Source organism: Capsella rubella, unplaced genomic scaffold (assembly GCF_000375325.1).
Source record: "Capsella rubella cultivar Monte Gargano unplaced genomic scaffold, Caprub1_0 scaffold_1, whole genome shotgun sequence".
NCBI classification, from domain to species: domain Eukaryota; kingdom Viridiplantae; phylum Streptophyta; class Magnoliopsida; order Brassicales; family Brassicaceae; genus Capsella; species Capsella rubella.
In genome coordinates this window covers 14,699,943-14,716,183 of record NW_006238923.1, presented here as the reverse complement: position 1 = coordinate 14,716,183, position 16,241 = coordinate 14,699,943, and the positions used below count along the sequence as shown (strand labels likewise).

The 16,241-nt window shown below is 29.6% G+C and overlaps 1 protein-coding gene, 1 long non-coding RNA gene and 1 pseudogene across 2 annotated transcripts; all 3 read right to left on the bottom strand.

Annotated features, from left to right (window-relative positions):
- Positions 1 to 2,983: 2,983 nt before the first annotated feature.
- LOC17898112 (putative defensin-like protein 62) lies at positions 2,984 to 3,395 on the bottom strand. The gene is made up of 2 exons (XM_023777495.1): positions 3,340 to 3,395; positions 2,984 to 3,164 (listed from the first exon to the last, which is right to left on the bottom strand). The coding sequence occupies exons 1-2, from the start codon at positions 3,393 to 3,395 to the stop codon at positions 2,984 to 2,986; spliced, it is 237 nt and encodes a 78-aa protein (XP_023633263.1).
- A 5,381-nt stretch (positions 3,396 to 8,776) lies between these two features.
- On the bottom strand, positions 8,777 to 13,634 carry LOC17897121 (annotated as a pseudogene).
- A 1,865-nt stretch (positions 13,635 to 15,499) lies between these two features.
- On the bottom strand, positions 15,500 to 16,071 carry LOC111828672. The gene is made up of 2 exons (XR_002832473.1): positions 15,882 to 16,071; positions 15,500 to 15,740 (listed from the first exon to the last, which is right to left on the bottom strand). It is a non-coding gene; the product is annotated as an uncharacterized LOC111828672 (long non-coding RNA).
- Between the last annotated feature and the right edge of the window lie 170 nt (positions 16,072 to 16,241).

The following is a 16,241-nucleotide window of genomic DNA, read 5'->3' as shown; positions in this document are numbered from 1 at the left end:
TTTGTATTATTTCTGCTATCCAAGCACTTATTTTCAAAGAATGGTGCATAAAAGCAAAAGAAATGTTTGCTAATTGCTACCAAAAGAAAATGAATCAATAGTCACAAGAGTGTTGTGGTAGGTGTGATGAATCTCTACTATGTATCTAAAATAGTACTGTATTTGGTTTTCTAATTGAAAATTGAGCGGAGATCAGACTATGCAATACCGTCAGCAAATAGTTTAGGTTGATTTTGACAATTATATCGACCAATGCTATGCCTAATAGTTATTTTTAATAATTTTATTCAATAGTTTGTTATAAAGGTATATATAGCTTATAAATAAAATAATTTAGTTAGTAAAAATAAAAAATTATGTAATACAACAATGAAATTTAAAATTTGAAAACACAATAAACCAAAAAACTTTATGTATATCTAGATTTATTGAAAAAACAATTATAGAAATAGCTTTGAAATTTCATATACAACTATTTTGTGAAAGAAAATTTAATCACAAAATATAAATATAAAAAAATATATATAAGTAAATGTTAGGATTCAAAATGTTTTAAAAAGTTAGAAATTTTACCTTTACATAAAATATTAAAAAATTACAAAATAGTACTTTAAATTTAAATTTTGTAAATATATTTTGTAGATTCAGTTTGTAATTTTACATTTAAACTCTTTCTAAATATATGATAAAAAATCCTCTCGAGGACTCGACACTCTAAGATGGTGAAAGATATTCCTTAGATTCAACGGACGGTGAATCCACGAAGAACAAGGATGGTGGAGCGAATGGTCGCACAAGAGCTGCGGAAGACTCTAGATTTACCGAACTTGAATCCCTTAGATATGACACACTAAGACGAATTCAAGGGTGACAATGAGAATCACTCTCGACAAGACCCTCTGCATATGACACACCAAAACGGATCATGCAATGATCAATGGATATTACACACCATTAACCAAACCAATGGATACTACACACTAGTGACGAAAAATGATAAACACTCTCAAAAGGTTCCAAAAATATCAAAAATGTTTATTCTTATTATTCATGAGATAACCTCATTATATAGAAGGGAAATACATCAAAAACGTCCATAATAGTAGCTCAACATGCACAGCATCTAGGAAAATGAAATTCAAACTCTAAAGTGCATGTAAGAGAGAGATATCGAAAGAATTAAATGCTATTTTGCTATGGACGAAAATTGATACTTATTCATTATTTTTGGGCTGAATCCACCTAGTTGGGCTTCTCTCAAGGACCAAGATTGTAGAACAACTTGGTTTGTAGCTTAATTCATTATGGCCCGTTTGAAATCCTTCGTTGAATGAACGCATATCTGAATCAGGTAAACTGGAGAACACCTGATTTGTAAAATCAATAACTCCTTCGCCTGAACTCCGTTTGACTTGATTATTCTTTGAGGAGTTATATAGTTGAGCTGAGCATCTTCTCCAAATCGTTTCGTGTATAGATTCCTCATGGTTGAGAAGATATGCTAAGTTCTTTTTTGGGTTTTAAATTAAATTATAACCTCACATACAATATGTGCATGATTTAATCCACTTTAAAACAACTAGTGAGAAAATGATACATATTCATTGAAATAATAAAAAAATAGTTTTATATGAAATATTCAATAGTAACGTAAAAATAATTAAAAAGGTATAATAATCATCAATTTAAGATGATTGTATGTATTCATCTAAAGTAAATATTTTTTTTTAAAAAAAAGAAAAAAAGAAATAGGAAAGTATTAAATTTTAAGATTAAAGTAAGAGTTCATACAAATTACTACGAGAAAAGTTCGATAGTATAAAGATAAATTAGTAGAACATTGTCAATATTACTACGAGGAAAATAGTCACAAATGTTTTCGGAATATCCACTGTATTCTTTTTACTATTAATTATTTTCTGAAAAATATTTTTTTAGTAGTTTCTAGATTTTCATCACAAGCTCTCTATTTATGTATGTTTTTTGTCCTTAAGTAAAAGTCTCAAATTTCAACAACTCTTTTTATTCATTATTAAATAAATATTCTATATTTGTTAAGATTGACTAGAATTTCATATGAGGTTTGACTAAATTTATTATCTATATATTAATTATAAATTTGACTAAAAGTATGAATTATATTATTTAACTGATATCAATGCGGAAAAACACTTAAAAATACCCATCTATTTTTTATTTGACACTGGTTAATCAGCATCTAACGTCCGTTAACGGAGGTTAAATCAAGGGTTCGAAATTACCCACAATTGTTTTTTTTTTTTTGGTAGGAATTACCAACAATTGATAATATGAAGCATTTTTAGACTAACAATCATTAAATAAAGTATTTTTATTCCAATCAACGTGAGTATTTTAAAGTTTTTTCCTGATATCAATGATAAATATGAGCATGAATGAAACAAATAATATAATCGGTAAGAATAATATATACTTCAAAGTTACATAATAATCTTTCTATTTCCATCTCAAACCTGTCTCTTTTGTTTTTTTTTCTTTTCTTATGAGATTCTAATATTCCAGTTATTAAGAAATTTATAAATTAAAAAACATGAGTTTAAACAATAGTCTTGTTTCTTGTCTCGTTTCTTAGTAGCGCCACAACTAAACTCAAAATCTTTTTTTAAACTAAAATTTGTAGATGTGTTATGATAAAATTCATCCCAACAATATTGATTTATTATTTCCTTACTAAATCTTATATTGCATTTTAATTCATTTTTATCAAATTGAATTTAATTGAGTAAATGCTGTTTACAATTTTGACTACAATATTGATTAGGTTATATATTATTGTAGGGTCACAAACAGTTTTGTTGAAAAGAAGTAATATAGGAAGTATCTTTTTATTTTATTAAATTCATTAATAAGGAGAAGAATAAAACAACATTCATCTTTTAAAATATCATAAGAGAAAAAACAATAATACCGTAACCAAATCACTAATTACTGTATGATAGTATCTTCAATTTGAATAATTGTAGCAACAACATTTTGGTTGTGGTAGTTTTTGACCTTTTGAAGCATCATCACACTGGCCTCCATCATAATGTTGATTTCTGCAGTCCTTGTAACATTTCAGATTCCCGTAAAATTGTGAACATTTCTCAATGCAATGCAAAGTTTGCTGGTTCGCTGCAATTACACAACCCAAGTATTAATAAATTTATATGATATTCTACTAAAATACTGAAATGTTAAAATATTAAAAATCAACAGTTTTGTTTAAAAGAACAAAGACTATGCTTACAAATGATTAAAGACAAATAAAAGAAAGAAAAAAACTTACTAGTTTTTGCCAAAATGTTGTTGTTAGAAAACGAAACTGTCAATATTACCACAAGGAAAATAGTCACAAATCTTTTCGTGATATCCATTGTAATATATTCTTTTGAGAAAGAGTTTTTTTTGTTTGTAATAGTTTCTCTAGATCTTCATCATAACCTCTATTTATATGTGTTTTCTTCTTTGAGTAAAATTTTGAAATTAACAATTCTTTAATTCATTATTACCATACATCAATATCCTGAATTTGTGAGGTTGACTAGAATTTAATATGAGGTTTGACTAAACTTATTATAAATTTTACTACAAATATATATATTTATACACATATATATATATATATATATATATATTGTATTAACTTGAGTCAATGCTAAATATGATCATTAATTTTATTTTTTTCATGCTCATATTTATCATTGACTCAAGTTAATACAATAATATATATTTTATGAAAATTAAAAAAAAAGTAAATGGAAATAATATATTTGATAAGATTACATTTACAGTTAATACATTCTCTGTTAATGGAAATATTAAAGAATTCTAAATAATGGGAATTTATATCATTCATTAAAGATTATCTAAAAGAAATACTAAAGATTATATCTATGAATTATATACTCATACTAAAGAAGGTTATGGTATTATTTTCGGCCCCTATTTTTTTTTTTTATAAATAGCATTTAAATTATAAATATATATATCTCCATGGTAATTGTGACTCAATTTATAACGTAGTTATATTATAAATGCTAGGACATTTTTAATTGATTATATCATTACAATATCTAAGAATATTTTGAACTGCTCAATGTATACTTTAGCCAATCTCGAATTTGTGTTCTTAAGTGAAGAGGTTTTTCTGTTACCAATAAAAATTAAAATGATAACTAATAAGGCCAAAAAAAATAAAAAGAACAAATAATTTTTTATTGCAACAGATTATAATCCGAAAAACTGTTATTGGTAGTTTTTAGAATTACTCTATCACATAATATATTAAAATAGTTTTTAGAATCTGATTACAAAAGAAAAACATAAAAATAGTTCTTAGAATAACTATGTCACATAAAAAAATACACATTACAAAATTACAAAACTTGGACGAACACATACAAAACATAATATAAACCCTTTGCAACAATGAAAAACAGATACAAAACTTATAAACACTTTTAAATGACGTTTTAAACTTATAAACACTTTTAAACATAATATAAACCCATCAGGATCGTTTTGATCGATGAAACGCCATTTTTATTTACGGTCAACTTCTGAAACAACTTCTTAAACATGTCATCGTATAAACAACTTTTCATTTAGAACAAAATGTGCTGTGAAGAAGAATTTTTATACATGAAAGACAATTAGGAAAGGAAAAAAATAAAAGATGGCGTTTAAGAAGTTGTTATGGCGAGGCTTAGGGTTTTTAGTAGATTTTTTAAAATTTAATTTCGAGAATTTGTAAAGTCCAATTATTAATTTTATTAGTCTAATTGTGCAATTTTTTCTGTAGAGGAATATTGGAGCGACACATCAGCATTTTTGGCAAAAATAGGGGATTGCACTTGGTTAAATATTTTGTAAAATATTTTTAAATCATTATAAGTATGACCAATATTAAAACTATTGTTACATGAACATAATTAAAATTTCAAAAAGGTTCAAAATATTAAAATTAAAAGGTTCAAATATATAAACATCTTAGAATTTAAAATATTGAAAATATTTTTTGAACACATAAATGTAATTTTGGAAACATAATTTTTGTTGATAAAATATATTATATATCAAACTATGTAAAATTTCGATAGTTCACGGGTAGTTTGTTAAAATCACAATTATAATGATAAAGCAAGTTATGAATAATGTTTTTTACGAAATGAATTATGTTACGGGTTGGTCCTTCAAAAAATATATTGTAAACGTATATTCCTACTTCTACTACAAAAATGGTCAAAATGAATAATTTATCGACAAACATTATTTCATGCTGTTAAATTTTTACCGTGTTTTTAATTGTATCAAAACTTAATATATGATTATTTACTCGCTTTTTTCTTCTATTATTTTATTGAAACTTATTATACAAATATATGATTCACCATAATCGACTGCACTGCAATAAAATTGAAATGTAACATATTCTAATTCGTTAAAGGTTATATATACGTAATTATTTCTCCCGCGTTGTAGCGCGGGTCCGAACCTAGTAAACTACAAAATTGATTTCGCATCATTCACGTCTTATGTATGTTAATCATTAGTCATCATATGCTTAACATATTTAGCATCATTATTAATTAACAAGAGTTGGGCATCAAATTAATTCAATTGATTATGCTTTTCGTTTCACAAATTTTTTTGGAGGTTTGCGAAAAAATATAGGTCTGAACAAGAACCAACTATCTTCAGATTCGGTCCAAAGAATTTGGTTTACTTCAGATTTGGGTTGGGAATACATTTTGGTTGGGTTGGTTTGAATTCAGTTTTGGTTCATTTTAAATTGTATTTTGAGAAAATATACTTTAAACTAAAATAATAATACCATATTTCTTGTATATTAAATCTGTTATACATATTAATATAATAATATAAGTTTTTAAAAATGTATAGTTTATTCGATATACTTCTACAAATATTCGGTATAGAACTTTTATTCTGCTTGGATTATTTAAAATTTGGCTGATGAAGTTTTGGTCGGTTTGGTCATTCTGATTTCTTTTATTTCATATCCCTAAGATAAAATTTAATCTTATTTTTATTTCTGAATTAATGTGTCAAAAACAATTAACATGTTTTTCCAGTATTTGACATAAAAAGGTAAATATAAATTTACACATATTAAATTATAGTAACAAGGTTTTAAATATACTAAAAACAAATTATTGAATTAAAAATATACACCTATTTAAGAAAAGTTCTTAAAAAATAAACGTTTACGTAAAAAAGAAATTGTCAATGTGTTTGTGCAGATATTCATGTAATAAAAATTTTTTTTGAAAAACCATACATATCTTAGTAGTACATAAAGTTCGGTTTGAAGTTGCTAAGTTACATGATCATGATACGTGCCCAATCTATTGATTAGATTTCAATACGTGTAAATAATTTTAATTCATTAGATTCTAAATATCATGTAAATCCTCTTATATATTAAAAGAGAAGTACACATTTAAAAACTTACAAACAATTGACAAAAAATTCCAAAATTACCATTCAATTATTGAGAAAGGAGAACCTTTATTGAAATTAGGAAGGCTACTTTGATATTCAAAGATTGTAATACAACGAATTAAATACACTGTACATAATTTAAACCAAAATATTCCGAATTTTGAGAAGATTCATAGCATACTCGACTCATTAATAAGATTCTCTATAACTAAATTATTTCAAATCTTCAATCAAAACTTCCCTATATTTTCATAATCTCCTAAAATATAGTATTAGTATTTATCATAAGCTAATATTTCCTACAAAAACTTTATAACATTCATCACCTAATAAATCACAAATCTTCTATAAATTTGAACTCATAACGTTTTTTATGCCTATATAAGAAATGTATGCAGTCGTGTTTCTCAGCAACACACGTTTATAAGCAGCAGATTCTAATTTTCATGTAATCTATTCTTTATTTCTCATGTTATCTTTAAGGGGTCTTTGAGAGTTGTAACCCTTTAAGAACATATTATAAGATTTTGAAAACACTACTCCTTTTACAATAGAAATTAGTTACAACGTTTTTGTTTATTTTCTTTGTTTTGTTATAATTTTTTTTAAAAATTTTCTGTTATGGTGTTGTTGGGTATACAAAACATTTAAATTGCTCTGCAGATAATCATAATCATCGCCATGTTTTAAGGTTATTTTTCTCAGGTTCTTTCATTTGGTTGGTTTTCTTCACATACTTTTTTTTAGCTAAATCTCAAGTTCAATTTGATAGCTTTTATAGATATATAATCGCTACTAACCTTTCCCATTGTTGTGATGTAAAAGAAATGCCCTTTGTACTGTTTTTGTGAAACTTATATGTACTGTTTTGGTTAGGACCTCAGAAATATATATTTCACAAGTATACCTTTTAAATTAGTGATTAAGTATATAATGTTTGTGTGTCCTGTGAACTAAGTCGAGGCAGATACATGCATACCATAGCGGGTTTGAACCATTTAACAAACTCTAAAATTACTAACTTACTAGGATCTGACCCGCGCTACAGCGCGGGAGAAAGTTTTTGGATATAGGTTATATAATACATATTTGTTATTCAAAAATAAACATGGTCAAAAGTATAAAATCTTATGTGGTGTTATGTATTGGTTAAAAATATGTAAGGAGATATGAGACAGAAAATATGGGTTAACAACATAAATAATAAAAATTAATGGGAAAAAAATATGATAGATGAAAATTATATATTTGTAAATGCTAGCGTAATTTTGATTTAATTTTGGTTCATTGAAATTTAGAAAAAGAAAATTTAAAAATTAATTATTGTTGTTGATAAAATCATTTAATTAATTCAGACTTTGTATACTTTGTCATTTTTAATATTGTTTATTAAATCATTTGTAAACATTAAAATTTATATTTACCATTGGACTATGATGCTGTAAATTATTTTTGAGTTTAGCTCGGTCATTTTAACATCATCTCAATCTTCTTATGCAAAACTTGCTATTGGAATCAGAAGAGTTATGTGTTGGAGTTCTTGAAAAACATCTTTCTTCAACTGGTGTGTAGGACGATGGAAAATTGAATGGGTAATGTGAACTGGAGTTCAAACCATGCTTGGAGCATTGGAGCATTGGATCTTTGAATTTGTTCATCTGATTAGCAGTAGACATTATCACAAAAGCTTACAGTTTGGAATTTTTTCAATAAGTAATGGTTGAATGCTTTCTTTTGACTTAGTAGCACATTGTATATAAGTACTTTTATAGTATGCATCTCTAGGGTTATGTGATGAGAATATTCTAATTATGTGAAATATCAATTATCTTTAAGTCACGGCATATTTGGTTATATTAGCATACAAAATATCAGGAGGAGGATCTCGATGTTTAGGGAAATTACTTAAAATTCGTTATCAGCAATTAACAGTTTAGTCATTTACATTTAGTAAATGACAATATATCTATATTAGTATAAAACTTATAATTTTTAACTGAAATCGGTGAAATACTTTTTTGGTCCCCTAATATTACCTTAGCTCACATAATATATGTTATTAACAAATCTGAAGTGAAATAATTTAAACATAAAAATTAAGTTTTAGAAAATGATCATGTTGTTAAAATAAAAGCAAAAATTCTATGTCAACAACTATTGTTTGAAATGGTATAGCTTGTAAAACATCCAAAACATGTTTGGGACCACTTATTGATGCTTCTATCTAATGATACAGCTCGTTGAATCTTTATTAGTTCTATGTAATCTTTGATTTCTCTTATGAACCCCTTCTTTATGCCTGATCCTGCCATGTAAAAACAACCAGTTAAGTACCATTTAACATTTTAGTTCAGACAAATTTATGTGATCATTTCCATGGTCAACTGTAGACTAACGAAATTACCTCCAAGATTTTAAATAACTTCCAAGCAGTGGTCACTTATCTAATTTCTGAAAGACCTCCTTGAAGACAACATTCATTTTTTTCGATTCTGTTTTCCCTTCTTTATCAACTATCAAGACTTTCAAACCACTCTTCGAAGTAAATCTCGACAAAGCAAAATACAGTTGACCATGTGAGAAGACCGGTCAGGGTAGATAGAGACCAACCTCCTTCAATGATTGCCCCTGACTCTTATTAATGGTCATAGCAAAAGCCAAAGCCAATGGAAATTGTCTTCTACGCATCTTGAATGGCAGTTTGGTGTCTGAAGGCTTGATAAACATTTGAGGAATTAAAACTAAATCACCACTCATGTCACCACTCACCAGTAATAACCATTGCCTCTAAATCATGGTTAGTCATTTGAGTAATCTGCAGTCTTGTGCCATTACATAACCCACCTTGTGGGTCAATATTCCTGAGTAACATGACTGGAGCCCCAACCTTTAGGCGCAAGTTATGATGTGGTAAACCAGATAATTTAATGGTGTTTAAAAAATCTGGAGTGAAAATTGGATTGTCTACTGAATCTAAGTCAGTCGGATCAATATTGTCACTACTATAATAATTTTTTTCTTCACTTGAGAAATTAAAAAACATACGATTTAGTAAACAGAATAGTTAAGTTTTCAAAAATATGATTGATGCATAACATTGTAATGATGGATACAAATTAGGTTTCTTACCAGATAACTTATCAAGCATGCTTTGATTGATAGTATTCACATCTTCATTAGTGGGTGCGAGAATTGCTCTTTCTTGAAAAAACTTGGATCAATAATCTTTTCAAGCACATGAACATCACCATATATTTCCCTACTAATTGCTTCGATAGGGTCATCAATATCTTTAATTAAAAACTCTTCAGGAATATCAATAAGTGCCTCTCCATCATTTGTTCAGATATTTTGCCATCACCAACATCCAAAATCCATTTAGAGAACTCTTCAATGTCTTTAGCCTCTTTCAAACTTATGTTCTTGCTGAGCAACCGCATATTCTTAGTTAGCTTCAACACTTTGCAATGTTCCCATAGGTAAGACGCATTTAAAGAAGACATAACTATTTCAGCTCTACCTCCATGATTAATTAGTGGAAGAATCTGTCTGAAATCTCCACCAAAAACAACAACTTTCCCAGCAAAAGGCTTGTTTTCCACCTTCCCTACAAAATCATTTAGACTCCTATCCAAATTCTCAAAACAATACTTACTCATCATTGGAGCCTCATCCCATATGATTAAAGAAGCCTCTTCCATTAATTTAGCTACATCAAAATTAGGAGTTCTAGTGCACGTTGTGTTATCGTCAGGAACAATTGGAATGCCGAATCTTGAATGAGCAGTCCTACCACTTGAAAGCAGTAGAGAAGCAATGCCGCTTGATGCTGTATTAATAACAATAATCCCCCTATATCTAAGTGCAGCAGATAAAGTCTTCCAAATAAATGTTTTTCCTATACCACCAAATCCATATACAAAAAAACGCCACCTTTGTCTTTAAGTACAGTATCCAAAATCTCATCAAAGACAACCTTCTGTTCAACAGTTAGCATCTTCACCCACTTGTCATGCTTTTCTTTTTGATCTTCACGAATGTATTTCATTTCCTCAACAATCAAAGGATTAGAAATATCAAAACTTTCTCTTGTAGGCTGAGGCATCTTCTCTATGCTAGCAAGTGTACCACCATTCATTATCATTAGCTTCTTAAATTCAATGAGTGCATAATTTCTTTTATCTGAATCTGACAACTTCAAACCTGAAAATTTTTATAAACTATTAGTGTATTAGGAGACGTTTTATAGGCATATTATATGTAAAAACAAAATTAATCATCACATACTAAACCATTATACGATATAGTAAATTTGTAACCTGGATTGTTGTACTCGTCTTGTTTCATCTTCTCAATATCTTCAGAGAGGATTAACCATGTTTCTTCCCATACATGTTCTGGCCGCGATAATGACTTAAAGAGAATCATATTAGCAAACAAATTGCGTAGTTGATTTGCAAAACACCATTGCATCTGTTAGACTGTCAATGAATATTTGATCATCATCAAGAATACCTCTAGCAAAACATGCTTCTTTGTAGGTTTTATAGACAACCCCATTGTAGGTCTTGATGTCGTCAAACGATTTTGGACCCCTTACTATATTTAAAAGGATTCCCATATAGTACCCTGCTTCCATTCTTCTGGGAACATAATTAATTCGACCTAAGGAGAAACCTCTTTTTCTTTCTTTCCATTTCTTTATCTTTCCCTGCCAAGTGTAATGAGCAGGTATCTCCGAATAAAGCCACTGATTAGTAGATGGATCAACTCGATTCAAATAAAACCAAGCAATAAATTGTGAATCTTCGTTGACTGACTTTTCCAAAACTTCCTCAATATCATCATCCTTTTTAAAGTAGCAAGGTTTCTTACCCTCTACATGGAAAGAGAGTTTTTGGACTGGGGTAGTTCTATGCTAAATTAGAAATTTGAATATTCTCCAAACAGCTTCTGATGGCGAGACATACCAACAGTTATATTGAAAATCAAATCGTTTAAACTAAAACCAACTATTAAATCCAAAACTTTTAGATAAAGGAATATGTAATGCAAATAACCTGTAGTCAAAGTAATCTTTGATTTCATTTTTCTTCTTTGATTCTAATTTCAGTTATCAGCAGTCGTTGATGTTGTAGTCCAACTTGAATTTTGAGGCTCCACAACGAAAGCAACACGATCTGGTCCCTTGTTTATGCACGTAAACAAATATTTGATTGAATCTGTTTGGTTGCACCATTCAACATTTATGTGTGCTCTGTACCTCAGACATAATTTCTCATTGTAAGGCACTACATAACGATTATCACACTTGAAGCCACTTTTTTTTGATAAACTCCCCTGTATCGCGCCTTCTGTATATTGGATAACCATCCTTACCAATTCTAGTAAACTCGGCCCAGGACTTTGGAAACATCTTAGAGTAGTTCCCCTCAATCATACAGGGTGAATTTTTATTAGCAGCTCCACAAGGACCGTGAATCATAGAGTCTTTAATGATTTCATACAACTCCGGCTTTTCCTCTTTGTTTGGAATCTCATCACTTATTATCTTGTTGATATCATCTGTTGTTGGTAGTTTACTTTTGTTGTCCATAAAAAGTAGAATGTGTGCATGAGGTAAACCTTTTTTTTTGGAACTCCACTGTATACATAGCTGCAAAAAGAAATTAAAAATTAGATAAAATATCAATTTCAAGCAAATAATATAAATGTTATGTATTTTTAGTTTACCAGCAACTGTTTTCCCCAGATATCTTTTCTCAGTTAAGTCAACCATCAAAGACTCAAGCTTAATCTTGAATATACGACATATTATATCATGCCTATCATTTTCAGTGAGGCCTCGTGCTTTTACGTACCTAGTAATCTCTGGCCACTTAGGATTACATGTAAATGTAATGAATAGGTCTGGGAATCCAAAATGTTTGCATATAGCCATAGCATCATAATAGCTTTGAACCATATATCGTGGCTCGCCAATGAAAGAAGATGGAATTGTAATAGGATTCCCTTGATTGCCCATGTTGCGAATTCCAGATTCTGATGCTTCTTTTACATTGCTGTAATTTTCGCACCTTATCTTTGACTAGTTCAGCTTGATATATGTCAATCTGTTTGACTTGATCGTCGTGTAGGCATCAACAACATACTGCTAGAACAATCTCCTAGATAGAAGTAGTGTTTGCGACTCAGATTCTCTCTCTTGTATGCGAAATGCAAACCATTGTCTCATACTAATACACTTGATCTTCTTGGTTTTAGTTTTATCTGTGTACGCTTTCTGAATCCCGGGTTTGAACCCATCTTCCCCAAATATGTGAAGCAAGGGATATTGAAAAGCCAAATATGAGGGATGAATTTCACTGATTCTTTGTAGGAAACCTGTAGATTTCTCCTCGATAATGATATGACGTTCTGGCATTCCTATTACAAAATCCCCAAGTATTAGAGCAGTTATCTCTGAAGCTATAGAATTTGTATAATTCCTTCCATCTAGCCCAAGGCGATCAGAAACAATCCTCATATAGATGGTTTGATCAGCATTTTCAGCAAACCTATCTCTGGCCATCCAAAAATGTTCAACATATGGGTTAACTTCATCCAACATCTTTATCAGTAGTTCAATGATTTCCCTTTTGAGTTTCCTCTTCCTAGTTGTTTCATTGTCGTTCCTGGATTTGCTGCATTACAATGTTATCATCTATTACATACTTGTTGGGGTTAGATTTAAATTTTATAATCATTTGTATAGCAAGAAAGGATCCAAACCTCAGTACTGATTCTCTGTTTGAAATTTCATTATCTGTGTCAACAATATATAATTGTGAGAACTTTGCATAATCCATGACTTTTGGCTTCACACTACCAATTAGATGATAATTAGATCCTTGTAGTTGAAACATGTTTGGCCCTATCCCGTGCTGTGCCGTTTTGTCAACTTTACCTCCTAGAGATGTCATTGCAAAAACCATACAATAACCCCTACGATTGGCTTGAAAATGCTTGCTTAATATGTCTTTACCTTTGAGTAACTTTCTGATTAAATCAAGCGATTGTCTGAAAAGTGGTACAGTAGAAAAATCTCTTGATAGTGGTACAATCGTAGTGGTATTGTGTTGATTTTGCTCAGTAACCACACTCTTTGTCATTTGTTTTGGCAAAACTCTCTTTCTTTTTGTTGGTTTTTTAGTAACAGCATTTGGGTTTGGTATGTCACTCATCTCATTCACCCTTCACCAATACGTTTTTTGTTCTCTGTAAATAAAGAGAAGTCTAATAGCATTACTAAACCTTTGATTACATAGGATAGCATTACTAAAGAGACGATCTCAGGAAATCTAGTTACCTAATATACTTGTGTTTACGTATTAGTTTTGTTCAAAATAAAATGACAATTTAAAACCATTACCGCAGATCTTGCAAAATTTCCTTAATCTTAGTAAACATTATTGTATTATTGATTTCATCTCTATATAGTATCTTAAAGCAACAATTTTTATATAATAAGCTAAAACATTATCAATTCTATTCTTATAGTAGTATATGGTCTTGCTTTGGTACTATTAAAAATCCATGATCCTCGCTTAAATTTACATAGAAATAAATCTAATTTTAATAACGTATATTAATGTTATGTATTTATTGGTTTCAGAGGTGGACTTTCTAATAAAATTGGACAATATCAACGGCTGAAGCTAAGGTATGTAACTACTTTTAAAAAATCACGCATTGTTTATTTTTAATTCTCCAAACTTAAATAACACCAAATACTGACATCAATATGTTTATACTTAGTATAGCTTATACAAATATCCTAAATCAGCGAGTACCGAAATATTAATTTGGACTATTTAACCACTGTAGTCATATTGGAGTCTTCTGTAGCTAATTCCAGGCTACAAGGTCGTTTTGGCCCTTTATCCTCCATGTTTACTAGTTACCAATATTTCATCGATGGCTCTTAGAAGGATACAAATATATATGCAGGTTTAGGATGGTTTTGCCAGCATGCTCAGGACTCTTTGATGATGATGGGAGCTCCAAATCTCAGTCGAAGTCTTTGTCCTCTCCATACTGAAGTAGAAGCTCTAGTGTGGGCGATGATATCCATGATTAGTAATACAAAAATGTTATGTTCCTTATTGACTGTTCTGATTTGGTGAAGATGGTGTCTTCTCCCTCCGAGTGTTCGACCTCTCTATTTACCTTGATGATATATCAACATTGATAGGGAAGAATTCTCAACTTTTTCGTTATCTCTTGTCCCAAGGAATTTGAATGTAAAGCGGATACTTTGGCACGTAAAGTTCATTCTAGTCCGCATCTTGTCAAGTATGTAAACAATTATCCTCCCAATTAGCTCTTTTAAGCTAATCTTAATTTGTTGACAAAAAAATTAATATAATTGTATATTATTTATTTGGCTTGTACTAATAAAAATATATTTCATATATTTATGAGTATATATAATAAATATGTTAGATAATAAGTATATTTAAAATATCTAATATAATTGTATATTTTTTTAATTATTTTGTTAACCAAAAAAATATTATATTTATGAATTGAAAATACCAAAATTAATCTAAATATTTATTTTCACATACATATTACTAAATCAAATATTTAATCAGTTTATTATAAATGATTTTAATAACATTTGGATATATCAAATAGTATTGTAAATGTTACTAAAACAAACTTTTGTTACATAAAAATACTTTATATACAGATAATATTTATTTAGTAATTTAAAAGTAAATTACATAACCTAAAAAAAATATACAGAACCTACTCATGCAATAAAAATTTGAATAAAAATAATCCATACTTTTAAATATTACTAAGAAAAAAAATTAAATTATTAAAAAATATTTTTAGTTGATGAGTTGAGATTCTATATGAAAAGACCCAACCCAAAAAAAAATTTATTTTTAATCATGCAACCAGTTAAACCCAATTAATTTAAATCAACAAAACCAGACGAAATCAATTTAAAACAGTTAAGCCATAACAAACCAACCATAATTATTTAGACCAGCGGAAAACATCAAATTGTCAAACCTATAAACAAACTGCAATAATCAACAAATCCAGCAATTACTCCAAGTCAGACAACATACCTAACATGCTTTAAGATTCAATGAACTAGCATTTCTAACAATAGCAATTGCATATTATTTAAAACATCCAACGAGCCTCTAGATCATTCTTTTCTCCTCCCCATGATTCCACAGTCACACCTTCTCTTTTACCTGCATCACAAAAAGAGATGCATACGTACTTTCATAAATACTTTATTTTAGTGAGGCACTCACCCCAACTATTGGGCTATACACACAAGCAATAATAACCATCATCAAGGAAAACAAATAAAATTAAGCATTTAAACACACATAAAACGCCATAAGTGATGACTGGTGTCGATCGCGAGTCGCAACTATCCTCGCGGAACAAAACGTTGGTGTCAAGCGACACCCACCACTGATGTTGATCGACACCAACACTCTATAGGCACTCCAGTAGCATTTTCTCTGGATCTCCACTCCTAATCAATCCCAAACCACGAGCGAATATCCAAGGGATTTCACAACCCATCCCGGTGGGAACCCCTGCCACATGGCAGCTACAATTGGTGATAACTTGTCAAGTGGGAAGGTTGTTAAAGGGTGAGGACCTGGGTTCGAGGAACGCCAGGCGCACCAATAACCTACCTGGTGGGCTAGGAAGCTGCGAGCAAGTGTTGCAGCCTTTGT

Bases quoted from the DNA above. Each gene is read 5' to 3' on its own strand.
- LOC17898112 (XM_023777495.1), bottom strand. From the start codon at position 3,395: ATGGATATCACGAAAAGATTTGTGACTATTTTCCTTGTGGTAATATTG. The intron at 3,165-3,339 runs GTTTTCTAACAA...ATACTTGGGTTG, and splicing joins GTGGTAATATTGACAGTTTC to TGTAATTGCAGCGAACCAGC.